Source organism: Rhinopithecus roxellana, chromosome 11, assembly GCF_007565055.1.
Source record: "Rhinopithecus roxellana isolate Shanxi Qingling chromosome 11, ASM756505v1, whole genome shotgun sequence".
Taxonomy (NCBI): Eukaryota; Metazoa; Chordata; class Mammalia; order Primates; family Cercopithecidae; genus Rhinopithecus; species Rhinopithecus roxellana.
The window spans coordinates 127,435,009-127,457,028 of NC_044559.1; the positions used below are offsets into that span (position 1 = coordinate 127,435,009).

Here is a 22,020-nt window from a genome sequence, read left to right on the forward strand (position 1 = left end):
TAACCATACCTGATCTTTTCCTAAAGAATCATTTCATTTTACCATCTTCCATTATATTAAATCTGCTACTTGCTCCTTCCTGTACTCCGTGTACTGTCTGTCTTTCTCAGTCTTCATTTCCTCTTTTACTACTGTTTCCTTTCTTATTTTCTCATTTTCCTCAGGTCTTCGAATATCTTGAATTCAAACTAGTAATTCAGTTCCCTTTCAGCACTTTCAAAGTAGTCTGTTGCTAACACCTGATAAGATGTACAATTTACTACCATTTCAATTCTGTTTTCTTCCATGTTTGCATTTAGCAGGTGATTTTCCTTGGCTATTAGGGGATATTCTTCCTCATCAGTTTAGAGAAATATTTGGTAAAATGACTTTTTAAATAAAAAATGGTTCTTACCTTCTAGTTTTCCACTTATTGTATCGAATTCTTTTTGATGTGTAGCCATGGGTAAATACACATCGTTCTGTAAAAGATCCTCAAGGAAACTCTGTTAAAAGTAATATCAATAAATAATTTCAATGGAGAAATAGCAGTAATGAAGACTATCAAAATTTCCCAATTGAAATCTTTTTGTAAAGCAGTTTCCTAATTTACAAGCAGTTCGAATTAAGAGCAGACATGCGTTGAAACCCAAAACATTTTGATAGAAAATCTCACGTAACACTCTCTACATCAAGCTTATCTTTACGTTCATGACATTATGAATCTGGTTAGTGAGCAGGAAAAACAAATCACATGCACGAAAAAATTCACTCGTGCGTATTTCAAAAAGTAACTCTCTTAAAAATATCTAACTAGTGTTGTAGTCCTCATCAAAAATAAGCATGACATTTCAAACAAAATACAATACACTTGCTAGTTGCCATAACACACACCACATTAAACATTTAAACTATTCATGATCAGAGAATTGTTTAGTGTTAAAAATGATGCATGTCATGAAGAGAACTTTGAGAGTCTGTCATATAATGTATGCACAGAATGTTGAAAAAGTTGCTTTATTTTATTTAACAGGGGCTTAAAACCAGCAACAAGTTTGTGACAAAATTTATGCTGATAGAAAAAGTGCTTCAATAGAATGTAAATGCAGTAAGAGAGAAAAATTATGTCATGTCTAAACGAAAGCAAACAAATATTAAAATCTTTTTGTCTGATGACAAATCAGATAAAATCTACTTGTCTACTTCCACCCTGTTACCACCAGGCAGCAGCTGCTTATTTCTAAGAGGTCAGACATCGTCCATGTCTTTCCACAGCTGTGACCTTAAAATACATCACTATTATTTGACGCTCATGCTGCTGCAGCTTGACTGCCTGCCATAAAGGGACTCTTTTGTGAGTTCTTTTGTGAAAATAATTTATATTTTCCCAAAGACTACTCAACCAATACTCTTGTTATTATAGTCCCACAAGGTTTCCTATTCCTCACACTTTTCTTTCTCCGGAAATGTTCCCTCAGGTCTATACTGAACAAGAAAGAAATGTCAATATGTCAAGTCCCCGGCATTACCTTTTCAGGTCCCAACTCTTACAATACTGCAGTTTAAACTGTCTCTCTACGAATCCAATTAGAACCTTTGTACATCTAGATAGATATACCACAGAATCATAAATTTGCCCACAGCTGGACTCAGTGTAATTCTTTCACTTTTAGACAAACTTATTTCAGATCCCATGTGAATTTCTAGTGACTTCTAAGCCTTATTTTTTACACCATACCACACTGGCTTCTTAAATTAATCCTAGAAACTAGGAGAATTTCCCTACGAAGCAGTAATCTACTTAGCACATAGATTCTCCATTAAGCGCATTCTGAAACATATCAAACATAATTTGGGGGTGACATATGCAGAGGTGAGAAAATAAAGTCTAAGCCTCTGATTTTACGTTTTCCTATCACGCAATACTAATATTTTTAAAAATCAGTTATGCACAGTACCTCAAAATCCAAATGATCTTCTTTATCGTCCTTTTCTTTGGATTCTGATGGGAACTTCTGAGCTATAAAAGGTTAATCACAGATACATTCATGAGAACATTTCTCTCCTGTAAACTTTAAAAACACATACAAATCGACTTTCATTCACGAATCTGAGGTGTTTTCCTCTGTAGACAGTATATTCTTTTTGTCGATTACTGTCACTACTTCTGTAGTCAATCCGTTAGAACGGAAATCTAAAAAGACTGAGAATTAACATTATATCATTCATTACAATGCAGAAAAAAAGAAATTTGACTAACTTGTATGAATTTTTCTTCACAAAGCAGTCATACCCTCTTCTCCCGTGAAACACAGCAAGTTCTATACTTGCTGTCCTTTCAGAAAACTTTAATAACCTATCATCTCTCACTTCGTTGTAAATTTTCACTTTGTAGTATTATTTAGTTTGATTGACTCCGCAATCTCTATTACACAGTTCTTCAAAAAAGATGATTTATCGATGAACAAGATTTTGTAGGGATGTTACCTTTTGATGTTAGTAAACTATATGTCCAACCCTTTTACATTTCAGTATGCCACGACAGTATATTGGGTGTGTATATGTTTTAGGAAGAGAAGCTTAAAAAAGTTGTATTGTATATAAATTAAGAACTGCTTTAATTACAGTGACGTAGTTCTTCCCTAATGCAACACTATCTTCAGAGTCAGCTTGTGAGACCTGGGAGAAACATCGGGATTGTGTAGGTAAAACTAATTGCCCTAAGTAATGTAATGTTCCCACATGTTATAGGATAAAATCAAGGCCCTTACAAGACTTGAGGAGCTCTCAGGCCCATGAGACAGAAAATGAATTTATACCAAAAATGACGTCCAGTTCTCTTTACCATCTTCACTCATTTTTAGAAAAGTACCCCGATCCCTGGACCGCTTCAGAGATCTAACGTGTTGCAACAGCATAGCTCTAAAATCCGTGGGTCACAGTTTGAATTGTTAGTGAAATGTACGATTGGACAAGGAAATACTTTAAATATTTTAGTTTTAATTTCTAACAAATAAAAAGTCAGTAGATAAAACTAACTTAAAGACTCTGAAATCTGCATGTTTTCATTTTTATTTATTACTTATCAGCATAAAAGTTGTATAGTTAACTATGGTACAGTCATACAAGGGCATTTTATACACAAACGAATATTAAAAAACACAGTTAATTGTGTCCATTATGGATGTCTCTAAAAATTATCATGCTGATCACAAAAGAATGTTGCCAAAATTTGCACTGTACACCCATGTACGCAGTAGAAGTTGAAAAAAAACTTACATATTAAATATGACCACGCACACACGTTGTAAAATATTTAAACATGCATAAGAATTGTTTTAAAAAGTAGTTTAGAATATTGGTCACTTCTAGACAATAAATGGGACTAGCGTAAAAGGACTCTGGGCCGGGTGTGGTGGCTCACGCCTGTAAAGCCAGCACTTTGGGAGGCCGAGGTGGGCGGATCACCAGGTCAGCAGATCCAGACCATCCTGGCTAACATGGTGAAACCCCGTCTCTCCTAAAAAATACAAAAAATTAGCCGGACGTGGGGGCGGGCGCCGGTAGTCCCAGCTACTCCGGAGGCTGAGGCAGGAAAATGGCGTGAACCCGGCAGGCGGAGCTTACAGTGAGCCGAGATCCCGCCACTGCTCCCCAGCCTGCGCCAGAGAGCGAGACTCCCTCTCGAAAAAAGGAAAAGAAAGAAAAAAGAAAATTTAAGACATGAAAACAAATTCTACACATAGTCCATAACCATACACACACGCTGTGAATTTTTGTTTGTTTGTTCGTTTGCTTTTGGAGATGGAGTCTCACTCTGTCACTCAGGCTAAAGTGGCACAAGCTTGGCTCACTGCAACTTCTGCCTCCTAGGTTCAAGCGATTCTCCTGCCTCAGCCTCCAGAGTAGCTGAGATTACAGGCACCCACCACCACAACCGGCGATTGTTAGTTATTTTTAATAGAGCTGGGGTTTCACTATGTTGACCAGGTTGGTCTGGGACTCCTGACCTTCAGTTATCTGCCCGCCTTGGTCCCCCAAAATGCTGGGATTGCAGGCATGTGTCACCGTGCACAGCCTGGTGTAAAATGTTTCAAACGTGCCTGGGAATGACAACCAAAACTAATTCAGGCTGTTGTGTACCTCTAGGCAATTAATTACCGTAGCATAAAAAGACACCAAGGCCAAATGCTTGAGAGTCACTCTTCTAAAACACTGTGCCTAGCAAAGAGCCATCAAGTCATGATTTTGTTAAATTATAAGTCACACACACACACACACACACACACACACCCCACACACACACTCAGTCATCGAATCAGAGAAAAAGAAACTGATTTTCTTTCGATTCTCAGAGTGACAACACTCACAACTGTCATGTCAGCAAGTGAAACTTTCCTCTAAGATCAGAATTCCAAGTAGCGTTTGAACCACTGCAAATATTTCACAGTCTCAAAATTCACCTGCCCGAAAACCAAGCACGTACAGAAATTGCAAATTGGAAACTTTATACTATCAGGGCATTAAAGTAGAACCACATGAGGTTAAGCAGAATATTTTTTTAAACTCTTATGCTTGTAAATGGCATTTTCTCAAACATAAATACTAACGTTGGCATTATTTGTACCAAGATTTCCCGTCACATTTTGAAAGGAAAACAACATTGGGAATAAAAAGGGCTCTCAGCATTTCAAATATTTTAATATTCTTCTTTCCAGAGTAAAATTAAAATTACAAAATTTACCTGCTTTGAATGTTTCTCTGTCCTTCAATTCTAAGGCTTTATTTGGATTAGAAGCTTTCATTCCACTGGTAGGCTAAATGGGTTTGGAAACAAAATAATTAATATATAATGTATACTTCATAAAATATGTAGTTAGTATTCAAGATAAAAATAGAAAAGTTGTTACCTGCAGAAGACCATCTTTATCAGAAGACTCTGAAAGAAAAGGGACATATATAATTGATAATATGCAAGCCTGACAAAGCCTACCAAACATTCACACAGTGTGAATATGAAGATGAATCCTCATGCTTGGATGGAAAAGGGAATACACTAGGTTGTGGGGTCTTTTGGGTTCTTGTCTTTGTTAACATGCCAACGTGACAGAAATATCCCGAAGAAAATTTAACAGATAAATTTCATCAAACATGCTGTGAAGATTTCCACAGTGAAAAGATATTTAAAGTGACAATAACTAAAGCAGAAAAATCCTAATACCAGTAGGAGCAAGCTGCCATATAAGGAAAGAAGTTGGATTCAGTAAGATGACCAAGTCATGACCCCCCGCCCCCCCAAAAAATACAAATTGTCCAAGCTGATGGTAGAATGCTATGGTATATAGTTAAGGAAACACAGGAGAATCACTTATGTCAAATTACTACAAGCACCTCTTATGTTCTTCAATTTGTCCTGTAGTTTAGAAATTGCAAATTTGCGATGAGGGTTCAAAGGTACACTTCCCTTATCATTGCAGAGAAGGTTCTAAATTTATCAGCATAAATATCTACTTCTGAATAATAGTTAATAAATATGTTCATTTTTGCACCTGTGTGAAATATGAGTATTTTTACATTTATGGGGTTCTCTAGTTTAGTCCTCTTAAAATTTCCTGATCCACTTATATAAAAAGGTCAAAGCATACTCATCAACAAACTAATCCAGGCCCGGTGCAGTGGCTCATGCCTGTAATTCCAGCATTTTGGAAGGCCGAGGAGGGCGGATCTCTCGAGGCCAGGAGTTCCAAACCAGCCTGGCCAAAATAGCGAAACCCTGTCTCCACAAAAATAACAAAAATCAGCCAGGTATCGTGGCACATGCCTGGAACCCAAGCCACTCGGGGGCCTGAGCTACGAGAATCACTTGAACTCAGGAGGCGGAGGTTGCAGTTAGCCAACATCATGCCACTGCACTCCAGCCTGGATGACAGAGCGAGATTCTGTCTCAAAAAAAGAAAACAAAAGATAATCTAAAGGAAAGTATCAAAAACTAGAAGTCAATTTCCAGAGACTTGTTACATATCATTAACCTGCGTGTTGCAGTGTTAGAATAATGGTTATTGAAAATAACAATTTCAGCGTTCAAGGAATGAATTCTACAACTGCTTTGTTGCTAAAACTTATTCGATTTGTTATACCATATGAGTCGTTGAACTACAGTTATGAAAAAGCTCTTATAAAACACTTAGCTTGAAGAAAAAACAGATATTTTTTCACACAGAAATATATCCCTTTCATCAAATAATACTAATAAAATAGGCTTAATCTCTCAGTTTTCTCTACTTTTATATTTTTCAGTATGACATACCTTAATATATTTAGAAATACCACTTATACATGTTGTTTCCCTTGAGAGACGATTGATCATCTCTCAATTAAGCCACTTCAGGGATATTAACCCTCTAAAACACACCAAATTTATGTCTAACCGTTTCAAGGCTAAATACGCATGAGCATATTGCATGTATGTGTTTTAGGAAAAAGGTGCTTAACATTGTATCCGATACCCTTTAAATAAAACCCTGCTTTAATTAGAATGAGAAGGTCGTTCTCGATTCATTAATATCCTTAAAATTTACGTCTGAAGCACTGAAGAAACCTCAGAAATTCAGATGTAAGAATTGATACCATTAATTCATCTGCTTGTTTTAGGTAAAAATACGCTAAATGTACATCCTCACTAAGGGCAAAGACAGCAGAGTGCCATGAGATAGGAAATGAATATGTAACCAAAATGTTTTCCTTTATGAAGAAAATAGCTGGCGTTAACCTTTCTAAGACAAGATAAAAAAGCAAAACAGGCAGAGATGAAACATTCAGAGCTATCTCATCATCAAGGAACCGTTTATCACTTGGAATTTAGGAATCCTAGGTATGGTTGAAAACTCTATTTCTAAACTGTGATCTGATTTTCCTTGAAGTTCACAATTCAGGAAATACTACCCTAGTTATTTTCTTTTATTACTTTTATTTTTATAAAGGGGTACGCTGGAGATTTTTTAGAGTCAGGACAGGTCACATGGCATAGCTCTGAAGATTAGTGAGCCACATTTGTAATGGCTACTGAAATGTATGGCTGTGCATACCTGTATATTAAATACTTCACTTTTAATTTCTAGTATAGCATGACGCAGGACATACACTTAAACAAAGGCTTGTTGGTATCTGTAATTATATTTATGTCGCCTTTGAATCATCATGAAGAGAGTCTAATTAAACGTGGTGCTACGTGAACATGCAATATGCACACTATGAAATCCTTTTTGTTGTTTTTTTTCAGACGGATTCCCATCCTGTCGCCCGGGCTGGAGTGCAGTGGCGCGATCTCGGCTCACTGCAAGCTCCGCTTCCCGGGTTCTCGCATTCTCCTGCCTCAGCCTCCCGAGTAGCTGGGACTACAGGTGCCCGCCACCAAGCCCGGCTAATTTTTTGTATGTTTTCGTAGACACGGGGTTTCACCATGTTAGCCAGGATGGTCTCGATCTGCCGCCTCGTGATCCACCAGCCTCGGCCTCCCACAGTCCTGGGATTACAGGTCTGAGACACTGCGCCTGGCCTGAAATCTTAAAATGAATGAAAGACGAGCTAATCGCCGAACAAAACCAAGTTGCTGTGGAATGACAAGAACACGGTACAACCATTTATATATGATGTTTGCAAAAAGTGTTAATACCAACACGTATATGCTGAGTGATGAGGAGAGAAGTGATCTTGAATCAGAGGAGCAAATCATGACACTGAGAAAATAAATACAAAAGCTGGACGGAGAATGCTACGCCGTGTCCTCAGTGCAACACATTAAAATGATGTACATCATTATATTACAAGCATTCATCGTGCTCTTTACCGTGTCCTGTCATTGAGAAGGTACATCGTTCGGATGAGAGTTCAGCTGAATGTAGAATTCACATCTCGTCAGTGAAAGTGTCATGAATTGATCAGCTTGGATATATACTTAGAGAATAATACTAAATATAAATATTCACTGATTCTCATACCCAGACGGTATAATGGTATGCCAACATTTTTGTAATTTGTAGCTTAGCCATCTCAATATTTCTTGATCCACTCATGGACGAAGATGTACAAACTCATCAGGAATAGCAAATACGCTTTCAGTATTGATATATTTGTTTCAAATTTAGTTGCAACAGACTTCTTAAATATTAATAACATTTTCTATATTAACATCAGTACAGTACCTATGAATAACAACAATTTAAGTATTCAAGTAAAACATTCTGAATTTTCTTTCTGCTTCTTCTCTGGCTAAAAATGTACTCAAAAATAAGAGCAACATCATGCTTTCTCCTGACCCTTTTCTGTCTTCACCTTCTATATCCGGTCGCTCTTCCTCCACATTTCTCCCACGAAAGGCCTCTCCTCTTGCTACTCAGAGCAAGGTCCAAGGACAACCAGCGTCAGCATCGCCTGACAACTTATTAAAAATGCAGAATCCCAAGTCGGCTGAATCACAGTGTGTGAATTGTTAACAAGGTTTCCAGCTGACTTTCTAAAGTCTGAAAACTTCTGGTCTATACGGAGGGTATGTGACTAATTACATACATGTGTGGCCGTGCATATATGCTTATTCTCACCTACTGCAAATACAACACAGCTCTCCATGGTCAGGTGCTTCCATCCCTAATGGCTTCCCAACCAGTGAGAAAGACAGGAAGAGTCACCATATTTTTGCGCTAATTTTCTGGTAAGTTCTGGTACTAGAAGGTCACTTTATATTCTTCCCAAATTTCTAACCATACCCGATCTTTTCCTAAAGAATCATTTCATTTTACCATCCTCCATTATAGTAAGCCTGCTTCTTGTTCCTTCCTGTACTCCGTGTACTGTCTGTCTTTCTCAGTCTTCATTTCCTCTTTTACTACTGTCTCCTTTCCTATTTTCTCATTTTCCTCAGGTCTTGGAATATCTTGAGTTCAAACTAATAATTCAGATCCCTTTCAGCGCTCTCAATGTAGACTGCTGCCAACACCTGATAAGACGTACAACTTATCACCGTTTCACTTCTCTTTTTTCCCATGCTTTGCATTTAGGAGGTGATTTTCCTTGGCTATTAGGGGATATTCTTCCTCATCAGTTTAGAGAAATATTTGGTCAAATGACTTTTTAAATAAAAAATGATTCTTACCTTGTGGTTTTCCACTTATTGTATCGAATTCTTTTTGATGTGTAGCCGTGGGTAAATACACATCATTCTGTAAAAGATCCTCAAGGAAACTCTGTTAAAAGTAATATCAATAAATAATGTCAATGGAGAAATAGCAGTAATGAAGACTATCAAAATTTCCCAATTGAAATCTTTTTGTAAAGCACAGTTTCCTAATTTACAAGCAGTTCGAATTAAGAGCAGACATGCGTTGAAACCCAAAACATTTTGATAGAAAATCTCACGTAACACTCTCTACATCAAGCTTATCTTTACGTTCATGACATTATGAATTTGGTTAGTGAGCAGGAAAAACAAATCACATGCACGAAAAAATTCACTCGTGCGTATTTCAAAAAGTAACTCTCTTAAAAATATCTAACTAGTGTTGTAGTCCTCATCAAAAATAAGCATGACATTTCAAACAAAATACAATACACTTGCTAGTTGCCATAACACACACCACATTAAACATTTAAACTATTTATGATCAGAGAATAGTTTAGTGTTAAAAATGATGCATGTCATGAAGAGAACTTTGAGAGTCTGTCATATAACGTATGCACAGAATGTTGAAAAAGTTGCTTTATTTTATTTAACAGGGGCTTAAAACCAGCAACAAGTTTTTGACAAAATTTATGCTGCTCGAAAAAGTGCTTCAATAGAATGTAAATGCAGTAAGAGAGAAAAATTATGTCATGTCTAAATGAAAGCAAACAAATATTAAAATCTTTTTGTCTGATGACAAATCAGATAAAATCTACTTGTCTATTGACTTCCACCCTTTGCTGTTACCACCAGGCAGCAGCTGCTTATTTCTAAGAGGTCAGACATCGTCCATGTCTTTCCACAGCTGTGACCTTAAAATACATCACTATTATTTGACGCTCATGCTGCTGCAGCTTGACTGCCTGCCATAAAGGGACTCGAGGAGTTCTTTTGTGAAAATAATTTTTATTTTCCCAAAGACTACTCAACCAATACTCTTGTTATTATAGTCCCACAAGGTTTCCTATTCCTCACACTTCTCTTTCTCCGGAAATGTTCCCACAGGTCTATACTGAACAAGAAAGAAATGTCAATATGTCAAGTCCCCGGCATTACCTTTTCAGGTCCCAACTCTTACAATACTGCAGTTTAAACTGTCTCTCTATGAATCCAATTAGAACCTTTGTACATCTAGATAGATATACCACAGAATCATAAATTTGCCCACAGCTGGACTCAGTGTAATTCTTTCACTTTTAGACAAACTTATTTCAGATCCCATGTGAATTTCTAGTGACTTCTAAGCCTTATTTTTTACACCATACCACACTGGCTTCTTAAATTAATCCTAGAAACTAGGAGAATTTCCCTACGAAGCAGTAATCTACTTAGCACATAGATTCTCCATTAAGCGCATTCTGAAACATATCAAACATAATTTGGGGGTGACATATGCAGAGGTGAGAAAATAAAGTCTAAGCCTCTGATTTTACGTTTTCCTATCACGCAATACTAATATTTAAAAAATCAGTTATGCACAGTACCTCAAAATCCAAATGATCTTCTTTATCGTCCTTTTCTTTGGATTCTGATGGGAACTTCTGAGCTATAAAAGGTTAATCACAGATACATTCATGAGAACATTTCTCTCCTGTAAACTTTAAAAACACATACAAATCGACTTTCATTCACGAATCTGAGGTGTTTTCCTCTGTAGACAGTATATTCTTTTTGTCGATTACTGTCACTACTTCTGTAGTCAATCCGTTAGAACGGAAATCTAAAAAGACTGAGAATTAACATTATATCATTCATTACAATGCAGAAAAAAAGAAATTTGACTAACTTGTATGAATTTTTCTTCACAAAGCAGTCATACCCTCTTCTCCCGTGAAACACAGCAAGTTCTATACTTGCTGTCCTTTCAGAAAACTTTAATAACCTATCATCTCTCACTTCGTTGTAAATTTTCACTTTGTAGTATTATTTAGTTTGATTGACTCCGCAATCTCTATTACACAGTTCTTCAAAAAAGATGATTTATCGATGAACAAGATTTTGTAGGGATGTTACCTTTTGATGTTAGTAAACTATATGTCCAACCCTTTTACATTTCAGTATGCCACGACAGTATATTGGGTGTGTATATGTTTTAGGAAGAGAAGCTTAAAAAAGTTGTATTGTATATAAATTAAGAACTGCTTTAATTACAGTGACGTAGTTCTTCCCTAATGCAACACCATCTTCAGAGTCAGCTTGTGAGACCTGGGAGAAACATCGGGATTGTGTAGGTAAAACTAATTGCCCTAAGTAATGCAATGTTCCCACATGCTATAGGATAAAATCAAGGCCCTTACAAGACTTGAGGAGCTCTCAGGCCCATGAGACAGAAAATGAATTTATACCAAAAATGACGTCCAGTTCTCTTTACCATCTTCACTCATTTTTAGAAAAGTACCCCGGATCCCTGGACCGCTTCAGAGATCTAACGTGTTGCAACAGCATAGCTCTAAAATCCGTGGGTCACAGTTTGAATTGTTAGTGAAATGTACGATTGGACAAGGAAATACTTTAAATATTTTAGTTTTAATTTCTAACAAATAAAAAGTCAGTAGATAAAACTAACTTAAAGACTCTGAAATCTGCATGTTTTCATTTTTATTTATTACTTATCAGCATAAAAATTGTATAGTTAACTATGGTACAGTCATACAAGGGCATTTTATACACAAACGAATATTAAAAAACACAGTTAATTGTGTCCATTATGGATGTCTCTAAAAATTATCATGCTGATCACAAAAGAATGTTGCCAAAATTTGCACTGTACACCCATGTACGCAGTAGAAGTTGAAAAAAAACTTACATATTAAATATGACCACGCACACACGTTGTAAAATATTTAAACATGCATAAGAATTGTTTTAAAAAGTAGTTTAGAATATTGGTCACTTCTAGACAATAAATGGGACTAGCGTAAAAAGACTCTGGGCCCGGTGTGGTGGCTCACGCCTGTAAAGCCAGCACTTTGGGAGGCCGAGGTGGGCGGATCACCAGGTCAGCAGATCCAGACCATCCTGGCTAACATGGTGAAACCCCCGTCTCTCCTAAAAAATACAAAAAATTAGCCGGACGTGGGGGCGGGCGCCGGTAGTCCCAGCTACTCCGGAGGCTGAGGCAGGAAAATGGCGTGAACCCGGCAGGCGGAGCTTACAGTGAGCCGAGATCCCGCCACTGCTCCCCAGCCTGCGCCAGAGAGCGAGACTGCCTCTCGAAAAAACGAAAAGAAAGAAAAAAGAAAATTTAAGACATGAAAACAAATTCTACACATAGTCCATAACCATACACACACGCTGTGAATTTTTGTTTGTTTGTTCGTTTGCTTTTGGAGATGGAGTCTCACTCTGTCACTCAGGCTAAAGTGGCACAAGCTTGGCTCACTGCAACTTCTGCCTCCTAGGTTCAAGCGATTCTCCTGCCTCAGCCTCCAGAGTAGCTGAGATTACAGGCACCCACCACCACAACCGGCGATTGTTAGTTATTTTTAATAGAGCTGGGGTTTCACTATGTTGACCAGGTTGGTCTGGGACTCCTGACCTTCAGTTATCTGCCCGCCTTGGTCCCCCAAAATGCTGGGATTGCAGGCATGTGTCACCGTGCACAGCCTGGTGTAAAATGTTTCAAACGTGCCTGGGAATGACAACCAAAACTAATTCAGGCTGTTGTGTACCTCTAGGCAATTAATTACCGTAGCATAAAAAGACACCAAGGCCAAATGCTTGAGAGTCACTCTTCTAAAACACTGTGCCTAGCAAAGAGCCATCAAGTCATGATTTTGTTAAATTATAAGTCACACACACACACACACACACACACACACACACCCCACACACACACTCAGTCATCGAATCAGAGAAAAAGAAACTGATTTTCTTTCGATTCTCAGAGTGACAACACTCACAACTGTCATGTCAGCAAGTGAAACTTTCCTCTAAGATCAGAATTCCAAGTAGCGTTTGAACCACTGCAAATATTTCACAGTCTCAAAATTCACCTGCCCGAAAACCAAGCACGTACAGAAATTGCAAATTGGAAACTTTATACTATCAGGGCATTAAAGTAGAACCACATGAGGTTAAGCAGAATATTTTTTTAAACTCTTATGCTTGTAAATGGCATTTTCTCAAACATAAATACTAATGTTGGCATTATTTGTACCAAGATTTCCCGTCACATTTTGAAAAGAAAACAACATTGGGAATAAAAAGGGCTCTCAGCATTTCAAATATTTTAATATTCTTCTTTCCAGAGTAAAATTAAAATTACAAAATTTACCTGCTTTGAATGTTTCTCTGTCCTTCAATTCTAAGGCTTTATTTGGATTAGAAGCTTTCATTCCACCGGTAGGCTAAATGGGTTTGGAAACAAAATAATTAATATATAACGTATACTTCATAAAATATGTAGTTAGTATTCAAGATAAAAATAGAAAAGTTGTTACCTGCAGAAGACCATCTTTATCAGAAGACTCTGAAAGAAAAGGGACATATATAATTGATAATATGCAAGCCTGACAAAGCCTACCAAACATTCACACAGTGTGAATATGAAGATGAATCCTCATGCTTGGATGGAAAAGGGAATACACTAGGTTGTGGGGTCTTTTGGGTTCTTGTCTTTGTTAACATGCCAACGTGACAGAAATATTCCGAAGAAAATTTAACAGATAAATTTCATCGAACATGCTGTGAAGATTTCCACAGTGAAAAGGTATTTAAGGTGACAATAACTAAAGCAGAAAAATCCTAATACCAGTAGGAGCAAGCTGCCATATAAGGAAAGAAGTTGCATTCAGTAAGATGACCAAGTCATGACCCCCCGCCCCCCCAAAAATACAAATTGTCCAAGCTGATGGTAGAATGCTATGGTATATAGTTAAGGAAACACAGGAGAATCACTTATGTCAAATTACTACAAGCACCTCTTATGTTCTTCAATTTGTCCTGTAGTTTAGAAATTGCAAATTTGCGATGAGGGTTCAAAGGTACACTTCCCTTATCATTGCAGAGAAGGTTCTAAATTTATCAGCATAAATATCTACTTCTGAATAATAGTTAATAAATATGTTCATTTTTGCACCTGTGTGAAATATGAGTATTTTTACATTTATGGGGTTCTCTAGTTTAGTCCTCTTAAAATTTCCTGATCCACTTATATAAAAAGGTCAAAGCATACTCATCAACAAACTAATCCAGGCCCGGTGCAGTGGCTCATGCCTGTAATTCCAGCATTTTGGAAGGCCGAGGAGGGCGGATCTCTCGAGGCCAGGAGTTCCAAACCAGCCTGGCCAAAATAGCGAAACCCTGTCTCCACAAAAATAACAAAAATCAGCCAGGTATCGTGGCACATGCCTGGAACCCAAGCCACTCGGGGGCCTGAGCTACGAGAATCACTTGAACTCAGGAGGCGGAGGTTGCAGTTAGCCAACATCATGCCACTGCACTCCAGCCTGGATGACAGAGCGAGATTCTGTCTCAAAAAAAGAAAACAAAAGATAATCTAAAGGAAAGTATCAAAAACTAGAAGTCAATTTCCAGAGACTTGTTACATATCATTAACCTGCGTGTTGCAGTGTTAGAATAATGGTTATTGAAAATAACAATTTCAGCGTTCAAGGAATGAATTCTACAACTGCTTTGTTGCTAAAACTTATTCGATTTGTTATACCATATGAGTCGTTGAACTACAGTTATGAAAAAGCTCTTATAAAACACTTAGCTTGAAGAAAAAACAGATATTTTTTCACACAGAAATATATCCCTTTCATCAAATAATACTAATAAAATAGGCTTAATCTCTCAGTTTTCTCTACTTTTATATTTTTCAGTATGACATACCTTAATATATTTAGAAATACCACTTATACATGTTGTTTCCCTTGAGAGACGATTGATCATCTCTCAATTAAGCCACTTCAGGGATATTAACCCTCTAAAACACACCAAATTTATGTCTAACCGTTTCAAGGCTAAATACGCATGAGCATATTGCATGTATGTGTTTTAGGAAAAAGGTGCTTAACATTGTATCCGATACCCTTTAAATAAAACCCTGCTTTAATTAGAATGAGAAGGTCGTTCTCGATTCATTAATATCCTTAAAATTTACGTCTGAAGCACTGAAGAAACCTCAGAAATTCAGATGTAAGAATTGATACCATTAATTCATCTGCTTGTTTTAGGTAAAAATACGCTAAATGTACATCCTCACTAAGGGCAAAGACAGCAGAGTGCCATGAGATAGGAAATGAATATGTAACCAAAATGTTTTCCTTTATGAAGAAAATAGCTGGCGTTAACCTTTCTAAGACAAGATAAAAAAGCAAAACAGGCAGAGATGAAACATTCAGAGCTATCTCATCATCAAGGAACCGTTTATCACTTGGAATTTAGGAATCCTAGGTATGGTTGAAAACTCTATTTCTAAACTGTGATCTGATTTTCCTTGAAGTTCACAATTCAGGAAATACTACCCTAGTTATTTTCTTTTATTACTTTTATTTTTATAAAGGGGTACGCTGGAGATTTTTTAGAGTCAGGACAGGTCACATGGCATAGCTCTGAAGATTAGTGAGCCACATTTGTAATGGCTACTGAAATGTATGGCTGTGCATACCTGTATATTAAATACTTCACTTTTAATTTCTAGTATAGCATGAAGCAGGACATACACTTAAACAAAGGCTTGTTGGTATCTGTAATTATATTTATGTCGCCTTTGAATCATCATGAAGAGAGTCTAATTAAACGTGGTGCTACGTGAACATGCAATATGCACACTATGAAATCCTTTTTGTTGTTTTTTTTCAGACGGATTCCCGTCCTGTCGCCTGGGCTGGAGTGCAGTGGCCCGATCTCGGCTCACTGCAAGCTCCGCTTCCTGGGTTCTCGCATTCTCCTGCCTCAGCCTCCCGAGTAGCTGGGACTACAGGTGCCCGCCACCAAGCCCGGCTAATTTTTTGTATGTTTTCGTAGACACGGGGTTTCACCATGTTAGCCAGGATGGTCTCGATCTGCCGCCTCGTGATCCACCAGCCTCGGCCTCCCACAGTCCTGGGATTACAGGTCTGAGACACTGCGCCTGGCCTGAAATCTTAAAATGAATGAAAGACGAGCTAATCGCCGAACAAAACCAAGTTGCTGTGGAATGACAAGAACACGGTACAACCATTTATATATGATGGTTGCAAAAAGTGTTAATACCAACACGTATATGCTGAGTGATGAGGAGAGAAGTGATCTTGAATCAGAGGAGCAAATCATGACACTGAGAAAATAAATACAAAAGCTGGACGGAGAATGCTACGCCGTGTCCTCAGTGCAACACATTAAAATGATGTACATCATTATATTACAAGCATTCATCGTGCTCTTTACCGTGTCCTGTCATTGAGAAGGTACATCGTTCGGATGAGAGTTCAGCTGAATGTAGAATTCACATCTCGTCAGTGAAAGTGTCATGAATTGATCAGCTTGGATATATACTTAGAGAATAATACTAAATATAAATATTCACTGATTCTCATACCCAGACGGTATAATGGTATGCCAACATTTTTGTAATTTGTAGCTTAGCCATCTCAATATTTCTTGATCCACTCATGGACGAAGATGTACAAACTCATCAGGAATAGCAAATACGCTTTCAGTATTGATATATTTGTTTCAAATTTAGTTGCAACAGACTTCTTAAATATTAATAACATTTTCTATATTAACATCAGTACAGTACCTATGAATAACAACAATTTAAGTATTCAAGTAAAACATTCTGAATTTTCTTTCTGCTTCTTCTCTGGCTAAAAATGTACTCAAAAATAAGAGCAACATCATGCTTTCTCCTGACCCTTTTCTGTCTTCACCTTCTATATCCGGTCGCTCTTCCTCCACATTTCTCCCACGAAAGGCCTCTCCTCTTGCTACTCAGAGCAAGGTCCAAGGACAACCAGCGTCAGCATCGCCTGACAACTTATTAAAAATGCAGAATCCCAAGTCGGCTGAATCACAGTGTGAATTGTTAACAAGGTTTCCAGCTGACTTTCTAAAGTCTGAAAACTTCTGGTCTATACGGAGGGTATGTGACTAATTACATACATGTGTGGCCGTGCATATATGCTTATTCTCACCTACTGCAAATACAACACAGCTCTCCATGGTCAGGTGCTTCCATCCCTAATGGCTTCCCAACCAGTGAGAAAGACAGGAAGAGTCACCATATTTTTGCGCTAATTTTCTGGTAAGTTCTGGTACTAGAAGGTCACTTTATATTCTTCCCAAATTTCTAACCATACCCGATCTTTTCCTAAAGAATCATTTCATTTTACCATCCTCCATTATAGTAAGCCTGCTTCTTGTTCCTTCCTGTACTCCGTGTACTGTCTGTCTTTCTCAGTCTTCATTTCCTCTTTTACTACTGTCTCCTTTCTTATTTTCTCATTTTCCTCAGGTCTTGGAATATCTTGAGTTCAAACTAATAATTCAGATCCCTTTCAGCGCTCTCAATGTAGACTGCTGCCAACACCTGATAAGACGTACAACTTATCACCGTTTCACTTCTCTTTTTTCCCATGCTTTGCATTTAGGAGGTGATTTTCCTTGGCTATTAGGGGATATTCTTCCTCATCAGTTTAGAGAAATATTTGGTCAAATGAAATGTTGAGTAAAAATTGGTTCTTACCTCTTAATTTTCCACTTTTTGTATCCAATTCTTTTCGATGTGTATCCTTGGGTAAACACTCATCATTCTGTAAAAGATTCTCAAGGAAACTCTGTTAAAAGTAATATCAATCAATAATTTCAACGGAGAAATCCCAATAATGAAGAGTATCAAAATTTCCTAAGTAAAATCTTTTTGAAAAACACAGTTTCCTACTTTACAAGCAATTCGACTTAAGAGCAGACGTGTGTTGAAACCCAAAACATTTTGATAGAAAATCTCACGTAACGCTCTCTACATCAAGCTTATCTTTACGTTCATGACGCTATGAACTTGGTTAGTGAGCAGGAAAAACAAATCACATGCACGAAAAAATTCACTCGTGCGTATTTCAAAAAGTAACTCTCTTAAAAATATCTAACTAGTGTTGTAGTCCTCATCAAAAATAAGCATGACATTTCAAACAAAATACAATACACTTGCTAGTTGCCATAACACACACCACATTAAACATTTAAACTATTCATGATCAGAGAATTGTTTAGTGTTAAAAATGATGCATGTCATGAAGAGAACTTTGAGAGTCTGTCATATAATGTATGCACAGAATGTTGAAAAAGTTGCTTTATTTTATTTAACAGGGGCTTAAAACCAGCAACAAGTTTGTGACAAAATTTATGCTGCTCGAAAATGTGCTTCAATAAAATGTAAATGCAGTAAGAGAGAAAAATTATGTCATGTCTAAATGAAAGCAAACAAATATTAAAATCTTTTTGTCTGATGACAAATCAGATAAAATCTACTTGTCTATCGACTTCCACCCTTTGCGGTTACCACCAGGCAGCAGCTGCTTATTTCTAAGAGGTCAGACATCGTCCATGTCTTTCCACAGCTGTGACCTTAAAATACATCACTATTATTTGACGCTCATGCTGCTGCAGCTTGACTGCCTGCCATAAAGGGACTCGAGGAGTTCTTTTGTGAAAATAATTTATATTTTCCCAAAGACTACTCAACCAATACTCTTGTTATTATAGTCCCACAAGGTTTCCTATTCCTCACACTTTTCTTTCTCCGGAAATGTTCCCTCAGGTCTATACTGAACAAGAAAGAAATGTCAATATGTCAAGTCCCCGGCATTACCTTTTCAGGTCCCAACTCTTACAATACTGCAGTTTAAACTGTCTCTCTATGAATCCAATTAGAACCTTTGTACATCTAGATAGATATACCACAGAATCATAAATTTGCCCACAGCTGGACTCAGTGTAATTCTTTCACTTTTAGACAAACTTATTTCAGATCCCATGTGAATTTCTAGTGACTTCTAAGCCTTATTTTTTACACCATACCACACTGGCTTCTTAAATTAATCCTAGAAACTAGGAGAATTTCCCTACGAAGCAGTAATCTACTTAGCACATAGATTCTCCATTAAGCGCATTCTGAAACATATCAAACATAATTTGGGGGTGACATATGCAGAGGTGAGAAAATAAAGTCTAAGCCTCTGATTTTACGTTTTCCTATCACGCAATACTAATATTTTTAAAAATCAGTTATGCACAGTACCTCAAAATCCAAATGATCTTCTTTATCGTCCTTTTGTTTGGATCCTGATTGGAACATCTGAGCTATAAAAGGTTAATCACAGATACATTCATGAGAACTTTCCTCTACTATAAACTTTAAAAACATATACAAATCTACTTTCATTCACGAATCTGAGGTGTTTTCCTCTGTATCTCGTATATTCTTTTTGTCAATTACAATCACTACTTCTATAGTCAATCCGTTAGAACTGAAATCTAAAAAATCTGAAATTTAATGTTGTATCATTCATTAAAATGCAGAAAATTATATTGAACTTGTGATCTCAACATCCGTAAAGTTCACATTTCATGCACAGGGTCCAAGAAACCAAATCATACTTGGGTATGTCACCATTTTCACTCATTTTTAGAAGTATACCCTGGATGGTTTCAGAGATCTGACAAGTCGCAACACTGTAGTTCGAATTGTTAGTGGAATGTATGACTGCACAAGGAAATACTTTAAATATTTTAGTTTTAATTTCCAATAACTAAAAATTCAGTAGATAAAACTAACTTAAAGACTGAAATCTGCTTGTTTTCATTTTTATTTATTATTTATCAGCATAAAAATTGTGTAGTTACCTATGGTACATTCATACAATGGAATTTTATAAGCCACCTAATATTTAAAAACACAGTTAATTGTGTCCACTATGGATATCTCTAAAAATTATAACATTTATCGAAAAACAATGTTGCTGAAAATTATACTGTACCATCATATATGCATTGGAAGTTGAAAAATATTTAACATATTAAATATGACTATGCACACCTGTTGTAAAATGTTTAAACATGCATAAGAATAGTTTTTAAAGATAGTTTATTATATTGGTTTCTTCTAGGCAATAAATAGTACTAGTGTACATCTCAAAGGACCTCTTCAAGGAGAACGACAAACCACTGCTCAGTGAAATAAAAGAGGACACAAACAAATGGAAGAGTATTCCATGCTCATGGATACAAAGAATCAATATTGTGAAAGTAGCCATACCGCCCCAGGTAATTTATAGATTCAATGCCATCCCCATCAAGCTACCAATGAATTTCTTCACAGAATTGGGAAAAAACTGCCTTAAAGTTCATATGGAACCAAAAAAGACCCCGCATTGCCAAGACAGTCCTAAGCCAAAAGAACAAAGCTGGAGGCATCATGCTACCTGACTTCAAACTATACTACAAGGCTACAGTAACCAAAACAGCTTGATACCAGTATCAAAACAGAGATATAGAACAATGGAACAGAACGGAGCCCTCAGAAATAATACCATACATCTACAGCCATCTGATCTTTGACAAACATGACAAAAACAAGAAACAGGGAAAGGATTCCCTATTTAATAAATGTTGCTGGAAAACTTGGTTAGCCATAAGTAGAAAGCTGAAACTGGATCCTTCCCTTACTCCTTACGTGAAAATTCAAGATGGATTAGAGACTGAAATGTTAGCCCTAAAACCATAAAAACCCTAGAAGAAAACTTAGGTAATACCATTCAGGACATAGGCATGGGCAAGGACTTCATGTCTAAAACACCAAAAGCAACAGCAACAAAAGCCAAAATTGACAAATGGGATCTAATTAAACTAAAGAGCTTCTGCACAGCAAAAGAAACTACCATCAGAGTGAACAGGCAACCCACAGAATGGGAGAAAATTTTTGCAATCTACCCATCTGACAAAGGGCTAATATCCAGAACCTACAAAGAAACAAATTTACAAGAAAGAAACAAACAACTCCATCAAAAAGTGGGCAAAGGATATGAACAGACATTTCTCAAAAGAAGACATGCATACAGCCAACAGACACATGAAAAAATGCTCATCATCACTCGCCATCAGATAAATGCAAATCAAAACCACCATGAGATACCATCTCACACCAGTTAGAATGGCAATCATTAAAAAGTCAGGAAACAACAGGTGGATGTGGAGTGGATGTGGAGAAATAGGAACACTTTTACACTGTTGGTGGGATTGCAAACTAGTTCAACCATTATGGAAAACAGTGTGGTGATTCCTCAAGGATCTAGAACTAGATGTACCATATGACCCAGCCATCCCATTCCTGGGTATATACCCAAAGGATTATAAATCATGCTGCTATAAAGACACATGCACATGTATGTTTATTATGGCACTATTCACAATAGCAAAGACTTGGAATCAACCCAAATGTCCATCTGTGACAGACTGGATTAAGAAAATGTGGCACATACACACCATGGAATACTATGCAGCCATAGAAAAGGATGAGTTTGCGTCCTTTGTAGGGACATGGATGCAGCTGGAAACCATCATTCTTAGCAAACTATCACAAGAAGAGAAAACCAAACACCGCATGTTCTCACTCATAGGTGGGAACTGAACAATGAGATCACTTGGACTCGGGAAGGGAAACATCACACACTGGGGCCTATCATGGGGAGGGGAGATGGGGGAGGGTTAGCATTAGGAGATATACCTAATGTAGGTGACGAGTTAATGGGTGCAGCACACCAACATGGCACATTTATACATATGTAAGAAACCTGCATGTTGTGCACATGTACCCTAGAACTTTTTAGTAGAGTAATAAC

At 37.2% G+C, this 22,020-nt stretch overlaps 1 protein-coding gene across 1 annotated transcript in view; it reads right to left on the bottom strand.

The window, feature by feature from the left end:
• The window catches only part of LOC115900326 (ankyrin repeat domain-containing protein 30B-like), a 37,565-nt gene extending 18,087 nt beyond the window's left edge, over positions 1–19,478 (bottom strand). Inside the window, exons 1-10 of the mRNA XM_030940176.1 lie at positions 19,422–19,478; positions 17,871–17,961; positions 13,636–13,664; positions 13,470–13,542; positions 10,678–10,739; positions 9,128–9,218; positions 4,890–4,918; positions 4,724–4,796; positions 1,938–1,999; positions 395–485 (exon numbers count right to left, since the gene is read on the bottom strand). Of these exons, the coding sequence (XP_030796036.1) occupies positions 395–485; positions 1,938–1,999; positions 4,724–4,796; positions 4,890–4,918; positions 9,128–9,218; positions 10,678–10,739; positions 13,470–13,542; positions 13,636–13,664; positions 17,871–17,961; positions 19,422–19,478 (658 nt within the window). The remainder of the gene's footprint in view (positions 1–394; positions 486–1,937; positions 2,000–4,723; positions 4,797–4,889; positions 4,919–9,127; positions 9,219–10,677; positions 10,740–13,469; positions 13,543–13,635; positions 13,665–17,870; positions 17,962–19,421) is intronic.
• Between the last annotated feature and the right edge of the window lie 2,542 nt (positions 19,479–22,020).